We start from the raw sequence: 13,990 nt of genomic DNA, 5'->3' as shown, positions 1-13,990 counted from the left end.
GAGTAGGCATCAGTCAAGCAAGATAGCCTGGATTCCGTTCACGCATTCTGCAAGCCCGATCCTTTGAAAAAGGGCCTTTGATGTAGGCCTCCCTCCAACCACCATGGCTTTGTGTAGCAGTTAGGGATCAATTATAGAGTGATTAGGTTGAAGGCAGAGTTTTCGTAAGAGGGGAGGTAACCTCTTAGAAGCCACTTAGGTAGCTTAGAAACCCAGAAAGCCTGATACTCCCCATCACCTTGGTGGACAGGTACTTTCGGGATAGCTTTTGCTGTAAAATTAGGAAGTGCTGAAAAGTTTTGGAGTAGACAGCGTGAGAACACAGCCAGAATAGGCTCAGAGTGTTACATCCACCACTGCTGGACGCTGCTAATAGAGTGTCCTGCTTTGAAGACATGGAGATGGACCTGCTTTCCTGTTGAATCCTCCTAAGGATAGCTTTTGAAAGTCTCTTGCTCCACACTTTATCTCTTAGCTCCCGCTGGGATCTATTGGTTCTGCCACTTTCTTGAATCTCCTCCAGGACCAGAGAGAAATGGATTTGCTCTTCTGCCTTTGGGTTTTCTTACATTGCAGACCTTCTTGGACCGCCCTTCTGCTAGACATATTCCCCCCAATCCCACCCACATTTTGTGGCTGTTGAGCTAAGTTGAACTTGAGAGATGCTGCAACCCAGCTTCATTGTGTCCTAAAGATTGAATGCCCACCGGACTGAGAGAGCTGGCCTCTCGGGTACTTTCATTCTTGTTGCTTACATACGTGGGATAGCTGGCAGAAGCTGTGAAGAAGGATTTCCAATACTCTGCACAGCTGCAGTGCCTGCTACATCATTCCTGGGAAGAGGTGAAGGAGATCAAAGATCCATTTCAAAGACAGGAAGTGTGCACCGATCAGAAAGGTTGTCCCAGTCCTCTTAGCCTGTACGGGGCTAAGCAGTTTGCTAGTCACATCCTTTTTAGGTCTCGCCTGAGCCAGCGCTTGTGCTGATCTGGCGATACTTTTAGTAAGGGCTTCAGAAAACGCTACCACTGTAGCTACAGCTTGCGGTTATGCGCACGGGCGCGCGCTTCCTTCATGGCTCATTAAGTGCATCGCGCGCGGGCACCCTTTCAGCCCTCGATTGCGATCACTCTCATTTTGACGGTCGCGTCACGCGCGCTTGCACACAACTCCCGGGCTTGTTTACATTGCAGTCTGATGCTATGGCTGCTTTCAAAATATGCACTTTATTTTTTTAATAAAGTAAAAGGTTGATAAAAAAATATTATTATCCTCTTTGTAGAAACTCTACAACAGCCATTCCCACAGCACTGGTTCACTCCCTAGCTGACCCGCTAAAAAGCAACGGAAGTAGCAAGTGTTTTTGAGTTAGGGCAGCATGACGACTAGCAAAGGTTTCCTCTTCCGAACAATAAAAAAAACAAAAAAAACAGCAGCAAGAGACCCGCATCGGCCAGCATAATTACAGGCCAATCAATCCATTTACTTATTGGGGTTATTGGGGCAATGAATGCTTTATTTCCTGATGAACTCCGACTCAACATGAACCCGCGGCAGTGTGTGGGAGCTCACACGGGCCGGGGCTACTTACGGAAATTCAGATGTAATGAGATGAGGTTCAGCCGTACGGAGGAGCTGCTTTTGTGTAGTGCTTTTTGCTCCATGCTCCTCAACAATGCTGTCATCACAGCTACTGTCAAGGGGCGTGGCTTGGACGCCGATCGGGATGGCGGCGTGAGCTCGCAGCTCCGCGCGGAATCCCGCTAATTCTCCTGTTTTTCGGGACCCTAGGCGACCCGGAGACGACGTTCCTGCCCTCTGAAGTGTAAGGGGACAGCTGGACGTAATCGGTGAATCGCTGGGGGTCTGCTGGCCCCGAGGAGATCGAGGAAGAGGCGGCCGAGGTGTAGTCCGGGGTGTGAAGAAAATGGCGGCGAGGAGGTCGGACGGTCCCGAACTTCAGCCCTGAGTCCGGCTGTCGCCGAGCAGAGAGGGACCCCGCACCTGGCTGCCCCACGCACTGGGATTGGCGGCGCGAAGCCCTGAGACCAGGGGACGCTGCCCGATTCACCCAGGAGATCAGGGGTTCTCGTCGACCACCGCCCTACGACTCATCCTCCCCCCACAGGCCCAGTGGGGGTGACGGAACGGAGCTCGTCCGCCTGGTCATTGCTCCTGAGACCATTGGCGGTGACATAGCACTGCCCGGTGCCCGGTGACCGGCACGGACCCACGGGAGAACCCGCAGTACGGGTGGCCGGACTTGTGACGCAGCGCCCTGACATGGCGGCGATCGGAGGGCCGATGCCCGGGAGCCGCGAGGGGGACTCGGCGACATCGACCCAGCTGACTGAGAGTCCCTCCCCGGAGCTTGACCAGGAACAGAGGCTGAACCGGCGCTTGGATGCCATCCTTGAGGCGATCACCTCCACTAAGGAGGCATTGCACAATGACATTGCCCAAGTGGCCACGGGCCTGGGGCTGCTACGCGCGGATCACGCGAAGCTGGCGGATCGGGTCAAGGATCATGACCAACTGTTGCTGGACCTGAAGCCATCGGTGGTGACCGCGGAACACAGGATTACAGACATTTTGGCCCGACTGGACACTCTAGAGCGGAGGGCGGAGGATGCCGAAGGCCGCAATAGGCGGAACAACGTGCGGGTCGTAGGCCTGCCGGAACGGATTGAGGGGGAGGATGCGGTGGCCTACATGGAGAACTGGTTCCGCACTGTGGTGGCGCCGGAGGGGCTTACTCCATTTTTCACTCTGGAGCGGGCTCACCGGGTGCCCGCTCGCCCGCCGGGGCTTGGCCGCCCCCCCCGACCAATGGTGGTGCGGCTCCTCCACTACAAGGACCGAGATCTCCTCATCCAGCGGGCCAGGATGTCGGGCCCTTATGAGGTGGAGAACAGCAAGGTAACGATCTTCCCGGACTATACGCAGGCGGTCCAGAAGGACAGGGCATCGTTCCTTGCTGTGAAGAAGGAGCTCAGGGAGGAAGGCATTCAGTACTCCTTGCTCTACCCGGCCAAGCTGCGGATTATCATGGATGGCACCACACACTTTTTCCAGACTCCGGACGAAGTTTGGCAATGGCTTGAGTCGTACAGAGCAGGGACGGATAGGACGCACCAAAGTCGGCGAGACCAGCCCAAGCAGCCCCGGGTGCGGCAGTCACAACGCATCAGGTCCCGCAACAGGCGCCAGCGGGAGAAGCGGGAGGCTCAAATGGCGGCGGAGAAGAGGGATGCGCTCGCGGCGACGGCGGCCATTACAGGGTCGCAACAGAACAGTGAATGGGCCGAAACGGACTCGGGCGGAGAAGGCAGCAGAACAGGAGAGGAACTCTCGGAGGCAGAGAGCCAGAAGGGGCCGACGGTGACCCCACAGACTTCGGATCATATTTTCTGCGGCTGAGATAGACTTTGGACTAGTTCGGGACTTCATGGTAGGGTGATATCCTGTTGTTGGAGGGCGGGTTGCCGGGTGGGGGAGCTGAGTGTATCAGAGGGGATGAAGGGCGGGACGCGGGCTCCGCTAGCTGGGGTTGGCGGCGACTCACCCCCCCTAGGCCCTTAAGGTCGACTGTGGTGGACACCACAGGGTAAGTGTGCGAGAAGTTGGATCAAGGTTTGGATGGGGGCGGCCATTGGGTTCGTGTGCTCTGTCCTGGGGAGTGGGGTTTGGGGAATGTTTCAGTTCTGGGGTTGTTTGGGGGGGGGCAACTGCATTGGGGGGGTCATGGACTGTTGTTGTTCGATTCGGACTGTACGGAATTGGAATGGGGACATTACCTAATTTGAAATGCCTAACGTGGAATGTCCGGGGGCTGCGGACTATGGTGAAACGTCACAAAGTACATGCATACCTGGTACGCAGGGGGGTTCAAATAGCTATGCTCCAGGAGACTCACCTCACCAAAAAAGAGTGCGCTGCCCTGCAGAAAAGATGGCGGGGCCAGGTTTTTGGCACCACTTACTCAGCGTATGCCAGGGGGGTCTTGATCTGGGTGAGGGCGGGGATACCCTTTCAAGTGCTGAATCAGGTAATAGATCCGGATGGCAGGTTTGTAGCGGTGGAGGGGAGATTGTATGGACGGGATGTGGTTTTCTGTTGTGTTTATGCACCGAACACTGACCAAGGCCGATACTTTGATAGCCTCTCGGGGTCCTTGGCCTCTTTCCTGGCGGGTCCGATAGTGCTAGGGGGAGACTTCAACTCGATTACTGATGTGGCTCTGGATAGGTCCCATCCCCCCCTAGTAGACTCTCCTGTGCGCAGGCTGGCCGCGCACAGGAAGGACTGGCAAGAACGATGGGGGTTGCTGGATGTCTGGAGGGAAAGGCACAGGGGAACCAGGGATTACTCCTTTTATTCCGCTCTCCATGATTTACATGTCAGGATTGATTCGGTGCTTTGCGGGAGCTCCCTAGCCCCATTGATTACCCATGCTGAGTACCTTGCTAGGACGATATCCGATCATAACCCCCTGTTGGTGCATATTCAATGGCAGAGGGAGCGCTCAGTAATACCAACATGGCGGCTTCGTCCGGAGACGCTAGAGGATTCTGTGTTCGACGATGCGGTCCGGCAGGGCATTGATAGTTATTTCGGTGTGAATGAAGGAACGGCGACGAGTCGGTCTACTGAATGGGATGCAATGAAAGTGGTGGTGAGAGGGGTGTGCTTGGGCAGGTTCTCGAATGCTCGAACGACTGTGCTGAATGACTTAAGGAAAGCGGAGAAAACTTTGAGGGACCTGGAGCGCCGCAGGCCAACTAGGCCAGGTCTACAGGCCCAGTTATTGGAGGCGAAGGAAGTGGTGGCCGCGGAGACGGAACGTTTGAGATGTTATGACTATAGGCAGTACATCATCAGGGCACACGCAGAAAGGGACAAGGTGGGTACCCTCTTAGCCAGATTAGCTAGCCCGGAACTTAGGGGTTGCCCGATCCTCAGCATTACTAACGCGCAGGGAGAGATGGTGTACTCCCAGGCAGCTGTATTGGACCGCTTTAGGGGTTACTATGAGGAATTGTACTGGAGTCAGTTGGGAGTGGGGGTTCGGGACATCGTGGAGTACCTGGGGGAGAGGCCGCTTCCGGTCTTGGACGAGGACGACGCGAAGGATCTGGGGAGCCCGATCACGCTTACGGAAATTCGAGTGGCTATCAAACATATGGCCCGTAACAAGACGCCCGGGGTGGACGGACTCCCAGTCGAGTTCTATCAGCACTATGTAGACGCTCTGGCGCCCAGGCTGCTGGTGGTGTATACGGAGGCCTTCGAGAAGGGGGCATTGCCTGGCTCCATGCGGGAGGCCTTGATAGTACCACTCCTCAAGCCTGGCCGGGATCCCGCGGACGTGAGGTCTTATCGCCCGCTGTCCATGCTGACGGTGGACTATAAGATCCTGAGTCGCATCCTAGCCACTAGATTGGCCCCGCACATGACGGGCCTGGTGCACAGGGATCAAGCAGGGTTTATACCCACGAGGAGCACGGCGATGAATATCCGCCGCCTGGTGGGAATAATGTACGCCATCTTGGATGGGGAGGGAACGCCGGCGGTTCTGTCCGTGGATGTCGAGAAGGCCTTCGACAGTTTGGAATGGCCTTTCTTGGATGGAGTGCTGGAACGGTTCGGCATGGGCGATGGGTTTCGAAGGTGGACGAGGGTCTTGTATACCTCGGCGACGGCGAGAGTTCGATTGGGCGGCTTGGTATCTGCCGCGTATCCGGTGGGCAGGGGAACACGACAGGGATGCTCTCTCTCCCCTCTGTTGTTTGCCCTGGCGATGGAACCCTTGGCGGTCCATGCGAGGTCAGGCGACCGATACGCGGGAATAGTGAGTGATGGGCAATGGCATTATATATCGCTCTATGCAGATGACCTGCTCCTGTACCTAGCTGACACTTCGGGGGCATTGGTTGGAGCGATGGATCTGCTGTCCGAGTTCGGCCGACTGTCGGGCCTTAAGGTCAATTGGGCAAAGACCTGCGTGTTTCCGCTGAGAGCGGGATCGCCAGCCCCTAGCAGCGACTTGGGTGTGGCATGGGAACCCTCTTGCATCACCTACTTGGGTGTCCGCATTTACCACTCGGCTGCTGACCTTTTGGAGGGTAACATTGGCCGTTGTGTCCGGTCACTGCGGGGTAGCTTGTCTTTCTGGTCGACCCTCCCGCTGACAGTCCTGGGCAGGATAGCATTGTTGAAAATGGTGGCGCTCCCCCGCTTCCTTTATTATTTCCGAACGCTACCTGTCTGGATTCCCCAGGGGGTGTTTAGGGAACTGCGGTCACTGATTATTGGCTTTCTGTGGGGGCATGGCCGTCGCAGAATAGCCTTGAGCACGCTACTTCGCCCCAAACTGGAGGGGGGCATGGCCGTGCCCGACCTTGAGCTGTATTACCTAGCGGCGCAGTTGCAGGTCCTTACGCAAAACGTAGCCAGGGTGTTCCGGGGGCCGGAGGAAGACCGGGGTCGGGGGATACAGCGCCACGTGCTGTCGTACATCATTATGCAGCAATGGCTCGAGATACGGGCCCTCACCATGGAGGAGCGGACGCTCCGGTTGTGCTGGCAGAGGAGCCTTCGTAGAGCGAAGGCATCGCGGCCTTATGCCCCGGAGATCCCGATCGGGATGTTGACGGCTTTGCCGCACGGAGGGGATTGGTCCCCGTTGATGGACTGGGAGGACGCGGGGTTGCAGGTGGTAGGTGACTTGTATATAGATGGGGCGTTAACGCCGTTCGACGTGCTCCGGGACCAGTTCGGACTGCCTGAGGGGGGCTTCCTACTACACGCGGCTGTAGTGGCTGCCATGCAAAAGCACTGGAAAGAGGGGCTCCTGGAGCCCGCGACGACTATGGCATGCCAATATGTGGTGATGGCGGCTGGTACATTCAAAGCTGTGACGTGCCTCCATAATAGGATGCTGAACGAAGGGCTGGAACCACTCAGTGGGCTCAAAGCTAAATGGGAGGGGAGCGTTGGCCGGCCCATACCGGATACGGCATGGGGCCATATCCTGCGACGCACGTGGAAGGGCACCAGGAACGCGCGCTTTCAGCAGGTCCATTTTTATGTGCTCCATAGGGCCTATTTAACTCCAGAGAAACTACAGCGGCACTTTCGGGTGCCGGATGCCTGTTGCCCCCGGTGCTCGTCCCTTGGGGCGGACATGGACCACTTGTTTTGGGGGTGTCCACAACTGGGAACTTATTGGGCGGAGGTAGGGGAACTCCTGAATGAAGTGACTGACAGGGAGGTAGAATTCGACATGGCGGCGTGTCTATTGCTCTGGTTCCCGCATACTAAGCACACCAAGGTGACAAGTAAATTCATAGATCTGGGCCTGATATTGGCTCAAAGGGAAATATCGTGGCACTGGAAGGCCAGGGGGGGTCCCTCACTGCGCAGATGGAAGAATGAGTTGCTGCGATGGTCTGACTGCGAGAGCGTGCTCCGGATGAAGCAAGCAGTGAAGTTGGGGAATGAGAAAGCTCTGGATGCGGCGCGTGCATGGGAGTTAGTGGTACAGGCTCTGCATGATGCTTTGGTTGAGGATGAGGACGGCGAGAACTAAGCCGCTGGACACCGCGGGGCGAACACAGAAGTATCTCACTACGCACTGTAGTGGAACCATCCAGTTCAGTAGAGCGCAGCACACACCTTAGCAGTTGCCAGGGGGGGGGGGCGTTGGGGGGGTTAGTTGTAGAGGGGCTTGGGGAGGGCCGGAAGCCATTGGAGGGTTGCTGGTGGAGGCCTTGGAACTACTGGGACAGGGGGTATTGAGTGGCGGGCAGACTGATTGGATGGGACGGCCTGGCACGAAGGCCCGAATAGCCTAGAGTAGGCCCCGACGGGGGCAATTACGTTGATTCCACGGAGATGGCTGACGGGAATGTTGTTGCGGGTGGGGGGGTAAAAGCAGATACGTAAAACGACCTTCCGCCAGGGTCCCAATGGGACGTACACTGTGTTGTGTTCCTCTCGAGCGATTTGATATGCCGCCCGGCCTCCGGGATGCGGGCTGAATGGCTGTGTACAATTGTGAACTGTCATTGGACGGGGGGAGCCCACAAGTGCACTGGCTGTTTACTTTTTCCTGCTGTTTATAACTCTGCAATAAAAATATAATTTAAAAAAAAAAAAAAAAAAAAATCACAGCTACTGTCAAGACCAACACAAATCATACAGAGAGGAAAAAGTCCTTGCTTGTCAGGTCCAGAAAAAAAGAACGTCAACAATTTCTGCTTCCATTCAGGAATGGGTTTTGATGGAGAAAATACCTGTTCAGAGTACATTTCCGTCCCCCTTTTCAATATGCAAATGTATCTATCGCCTGGTATCTATTATGGGACACCCAAGCTTCCGAGCTGTCCAGCCAATGGGATTGTGATTTCCAGTGATGCTTTGCAAAACCTTCAGTCTGACTCAAAGCAAGCAACTCCAAGGCGATCCAAGTCTCACAATCACATGCAAAATGCTGGCATTGTGCACCCAGAAAACAACGATGATAACCTCCCTGAAACAAACAGTAGCTTCACAGGTAACGTGAAATGTTTGTTTACATTGGTTCTTTTGCATCGTCTGTAACAATGACCCCTATTGGAGAGTTGAATGGGTTCCAATGACAAATACAAATACTGGTTAAAAATACCCCGACTTGGCGTAAAGCTGTTTTCCACAGGAACCTAATTAATAATTAGTGCTTTCAACTGTTCATGCTACCAGAGATTTTTAGTAGGTCTGCCTTGATTATATATATTTCTAAATTGTTTATTCCAAATCAACTTTACTTTTTTTTAAAGAAAAGACATGATGAATTTTACCCAGTTTTTGTAGTTCTCTCACTTCTAAGACATTCATGTTGCCTGTCTGACTGTCGGTCACAGTTGATGCCACCAGTCATGCATTTGAGGACAGCAGGAAAAGTGTCTCATTTCTTGTTAAACCTTTAATTTATTTGGTCCCTCTACTAGCATGTTTTCTCACCTTTAACACTCCGATTTTGCATAATTTTGGTTTCTGTTATTAATAGTTGAGTAAAGGAAACTGCCCTTGATTCGGTCAACATTTTGTTAAGTTCTGTTTATTTTCATATTATTGAACTGAACGTCACATGAACCATTTCACCTTCAATGTCTTACCTTTGCACAGAACAGTACACTACAGGGAGAAGTATGTAAACTTAAAGCCAAGTGGATGAACTATTTAGTTTTTAAAGCGCTGCATAAGTGTTGGAAGGGTTTAAGTGAGTGTGGGATAAGTTTAGTGGATCCTAGGGTGGGGGCAAGGTACTTCAGATGTGAGCTTCGAGTTGAAGGTGATATTTGGGTGGCTGATGCATGGCAATGGTTTTCTTTGTGAGTAAATGGTTTAAAAATATCAACGTGGAAGTATCTCATATGTGTGGAGTCCTGGGTACTGCTAGAGAATTCATGGCTTTGTCTTGATTTTTCCCGGCAACTAGCAATACTTGGGATTCTTCCGTTGATTTGTGCTCTTGTATTTCAGCCACAGTTGCCTTTAGTGTCCATGCAAAATATGTGCTTTCAGGCAGTGATCTGCCACCCAACTGCATTGGTTTGAGTTGTGTAACCTGTGGTTGCCTCGTGCTCACCCAGATTTCCATTTGTAGACCACATGAAAAAAAAGAATCGCAGTTGTCCTCCTTCAGTACTACATTTATATCGTAGAAATATCTCAACTACTGTAAAGGCTGTTATTCTCCAGTAATATTGTGAAGTATTTAAGATGAACAAGCTAAAAACAGTAATGGCTATGAAGGAGCCTCAATATATCAACAAGCATTGGCGTAGCCAATAGGTCTTGCCTTTGGGACCTTATAAGTGTTTAGGCATGCAACAGTTGATGTTGTTGCACCAAGGATATTGTGCTGCATAACCAAATACTTATAAGGTTCTTAAAGCGAGATCTTTGGCTATGCCAATGCTTGTTTTCTTTGGCTGACTTCAAAAACCTCCATTAGCTAACACTATGCTGAAGATCATTTTTGGAACTGGATGTTTTTGTTAAAAAGTCAGCATCCCTGATAATCCAAATAGATTTATTGTCTTGATATTTAGAATAGTCTAGATACTAAATTGATCTGGGAATTGTGTGTGATTGGGTTACTGACACTAATACTGTTTGTTACTGCTAAAATTACTTTTTTGCACATATGCTATGAGGGAAGCCTATCACTTGAGCTACAGCCCTCAATGTTAAGCCAATGATTCTTCATATAAACCCGCGTTTATTTTTTAGAAGCTAGGCTGTGTCAATATGCACCCACATCCTACCCATGCTCCATTATAAACATTTTGCTTTCCCATTTCACATTCACTATTCCCCGCCCCATTCATCATTTATTCGTGTTGTGCACAGTGCACAGTTATACATATCCATTACTTAAGTTGTTTTAGAGTGACTGGTGAGTGAACTTGTGTATAGAATTGAAACATGTAACCCCAGTATAATGACGTGTACTTCTCATTAGACACACAACACACGTCAGGGTCCACATTCACTATGACATCCATAAAATAGACCATGTTTGGTGAGGTACAAAAAGGTTTTATGTGGCATCCAAGGGGAGATGTGCAGTGATATGTATTGTGGAATGCAGTTAAATGTGCTTGGTTGGATATCCGCAGTATGTGGAGGGTCTGCATGTTAAAAGGTCAATGTGAATTCCTGGTGAGGGATGGGTCCACAGATGTTGGAGCGGTGGCACTCTCTGCCTCAGCCATGCAGGACATGTGCTGTGTCAGTAGAAACAGCCCCAGGGGTGTCTGAAGACATTGGGCTAATTGAGATTGCTGCTTGTGGCTGTTGACTACCCTATGCGGCTGGTAGTTGCAACATGCCTTTTGCAAGGCTTCTTAACTTCTGCAGGAGATCAGTGCTCTTTGTGTTACTTCCTTCCTCAACTCCTCCCTGTGTTTCTTCTGCAACTCCATTATTGATCACAGGATGTCATTCTACGTCATTCTGTTCCTCCATCTGGTTGTCAGTGCTTCCAGGATGCAGGTGAGGGAGCTCTCCGTGAAAATCTGTCTGGATCTGACTGATTTCCACTGTTGAAAGAAATCTTCCTCCCTTAGTATAGGTCTGTCCTATGCCTACGCATGCATCATATCTCTCCCATGGTGCCATAGATGAGGTGGTGTTTTGTTGTCCACATAATGAGGATGGTTTCCAGAATACCTGGTGATGTCAAACTTGTCCAGGGCAGACACGTAGTAGTCTTTGTCAAATTACCAATGGAGTTAACATCAGGGAATCACAGTGTCTGGTAAAACATGCAATCTTTGCCTGCTGGGTGGAGTCATCAATTAAGTACTTGGTAGTTGAGAAGATGACCTGCTTCATGGTCCCAAAACTGCCTGAGTCAGTACTCAAAAGCGGTTCACTCAAGGATTTCTACCTATTGATAATGCCTGTCCTATCTTTTTATGTGCAGAGTTCTGTACCACTCTTGTAGAGTCTCTGTAGTTGTAAACTTACTATTGGTTCATTGTTTGTGAATAGTAAAAGAATGGTAAACATACAGAAAAGTGTAAGTTTACCTTTGTGAATCAGGCCTCAAGGTTTTAAAAACAATACTTTAATATAACCCTGTTGCTCGTTGAAGCCCATGATGGAGCCATACATGCTAGGGGCACGATTGTTGCGAGTGAAGAGGGAAGAGAGCATGGCTAATACCCTTGAGGTTCACTCTTATTTGGCCCACCACAGTTTTTGCTGTATAATCACTCGAGGATATACTATTGTTACTCCCCGTTGGTTGGAGTGACAGGGGGTTGTCTGGAGTGATAATGTGACTGCAAGTTTTCAACCATTTTTAGAGGTGGATAATTGTGTAGTATTTGCCTCCTTATCCAAGGCATGCTGTTGGTCTGCCACCAAGCAATGCAGCTGTCACCCTTTACATTTAGGTTCACTTCTCTTTCAGATAACTCTTCTGTTATTTCCTTTGGACTTCCCCAAACCTACAGTCCGTAACCACTGTGGCATTCAGCATCTTGGTGAGATGCTGACTTATAGCCTTCTTATCAGCTGGACTGATGGTGGCAGAATAAAATGTTCCAGTCATTCACCACTTAGAGTTCCACCATATCTGCCTCTTCAGTGTTATGGCCCTACATCCTTGTTTGTTGATGTGAGCACACATCAACGCAGGCAAGAAGGAGGGTTTTTAGCAAATATCCAGCTGCGCACCTGCTTAGGTGTAGCCTTTGTATCAGATGGCTGTAATGTGCTTTATGCTACCTCTGATACTTTTCCACTAGGTTTGTTTTTGAAATGTATCCAACAAATGTCTCATTTCTAATTTTTACAAATGTGGATCCACAATCCACAATTTTGTTGAACATTGGCGCACCCATTGTGGACATGTGCGAATTCTGAGTTGTGCAAAACAAGTCTGTAAAACTTACATTTATGAACAAACATTTAGCCAAGAAGCAGAAAATGTAGTTTTACGTTCTTGCAGAGATTTCAATTTACACATTAAATAAATAAATACCAGCATTTGTAAAGTACACAGATACCTCTGGAGAGGTGTCCCATCGCTGGGGCCTGTCGGGAAGTTTAAGCAAGCTATTGCTTAGAGTCACAAAGGTGCTGGGCTAACCTATCACCGGCCCCGGGGATAGAACCCAGGGCCTGACTGGGAACCACAAAAGGCCCCGGCAAAGTGCTTGCCCCCACCCCCCCACCCCCCCCCACTCGGGGGTTGTAGGTGCCGCCGAGCTCTTTGCTGGGGCCGGTTTTTGTCCGATTTTGGTACAGGGCAGATTTTGCAGCTATGCTGCAAAATCGGCCCTGTAAGAAAAACGGCCCCCAGGGGCCCGCTATGGCCAGTCCGGCCCTGATAGAGCCGTGAGCCCCCGTGTTCCAGAGGCTGCCGCTCTGGCCGCTGCACCACACCTCTTCCCCTCCCTTCCATGGTAGATCTACATACAGTTTGTTTTATTTTGTTTTGTTTTGTTAATCAGTGATAGAAAAACTTTCTTCTCTGAAAAAGACTAAGAACACTTCTTCAAATGGTCAAGAGAGTAAATAAAGTGATTTCTAATTATTATCCATTGGATATGAAAATGGAAATATATTTGATGAAAGCGCTGTAAGTTGCATATACTGTGGCGCTTTTGGCTAAAAAGGGGATGCTTGATGACTCATTACAAGTACAACATATTAAGTTTTGTGGGTAATTCAGTGCTATGCGTTGCAGATTACAAGTTTGTATAAGTTTGCTTCAGCTTGACAATAATAGTGTAAAAAACAAAAATCATGGATTGCAAGTACAATATGTAAAGGCCCAGCGGGCCTGGAGTCCTGAGAAATACAGACTTCTGTGTAGCAAAATGTCCTGAACAGCTGCTAGATGGCTACTAGTTGTACTTAGATGGCATGTGCATACTGATGCTAGGTTAACATGACACCATCTTGAATGTAGCCTTTTATGCATGTATGTAATTTTTCAACACAGATTGCCAGAAAATGATTCAAGCTCCCTGTCGAGGAAACTAAGCAAGATTGGTTCACTGGGTAGCAAGCATCGGTTCAGGTAAGTACTAAAGTTTGTTATTTCTTTAGAAGTCTGTTGGTGCATTATCCTAAAACATTGTAAAGTAACCCATTCTACCTTTTTTTAATATGGAGGGAGATTCTGGCCGTAACTCTGTGACTTACTCCTGTCAGGGCCTGCCTATTGCTCCATTCGCCTACGATAGTATCGCTAGGGACAAAGACTTTGACCAGTGTCCTCATGGCCGCCCGGCCCACAGTCCATGTTTTAGTAAATAACTTAAGATTTGGCACAGGGTGTTCAGGCTGGCTACGGTAGGTAATTTGCAGGGTGGTGGGTCTGCTGACCTTACAGATTGGTTGCCTTCGATTGTGTAGAAACAGACCCAGAGTAAATTAAGCTCTGTGAGTCTGTTTCTTCCTTGATCCATATTGTGCTACTTGT

The 13,990-nt window shown here is 50.3% G+C and overlaps 1 protein-coding gene across 4 annotated transcripts in view; it reads left to right on the top strand.

Annotated features, from left to right (window-relative positions):
• EPB41L4A (erythrocyte membrane protein band 4.1 like 4A) overlaps positions 1 to 13,990 on the top strand; it is an 864,386-nt gene that overhangs the window by 549,472 nt on the left and 300,924 nt on the right. For all 4 annotated transcript variants that reach the window (XM_086961016.1, XM_086961015.1, XM_086961018.1 and 1 more), the window contains exon 11: positions 13,508 to 13,585. In XM_086961016.1, the coding sequence (XP_086817142.1) occupies positions 13,508 to 13,585 (78 nt within the window). The remainder of the gene's footprint in view (positions 1 to 13,507; positions 13,586 to 13,990) is intronic.

The sequence above is a fragment of the Lissotriton vulgaris genome, chromosome 3_1 (genome assembly GCF_964263255.1).
Source record: "Lissotriton vulgaris chromosome 3_1, aLisVul1.2, whole genome shotgun sequence".
NCBI lineage: Eukaryota > Metazoa > Chordata > Amphibia > Caudata > Salamandridae > Lissotriton > Lissotriton vulgaris.
Note: the sequence above shows the minus strand (reverse complement) of the source record. Positions and strands in the feature narration are given on the sequence as shown.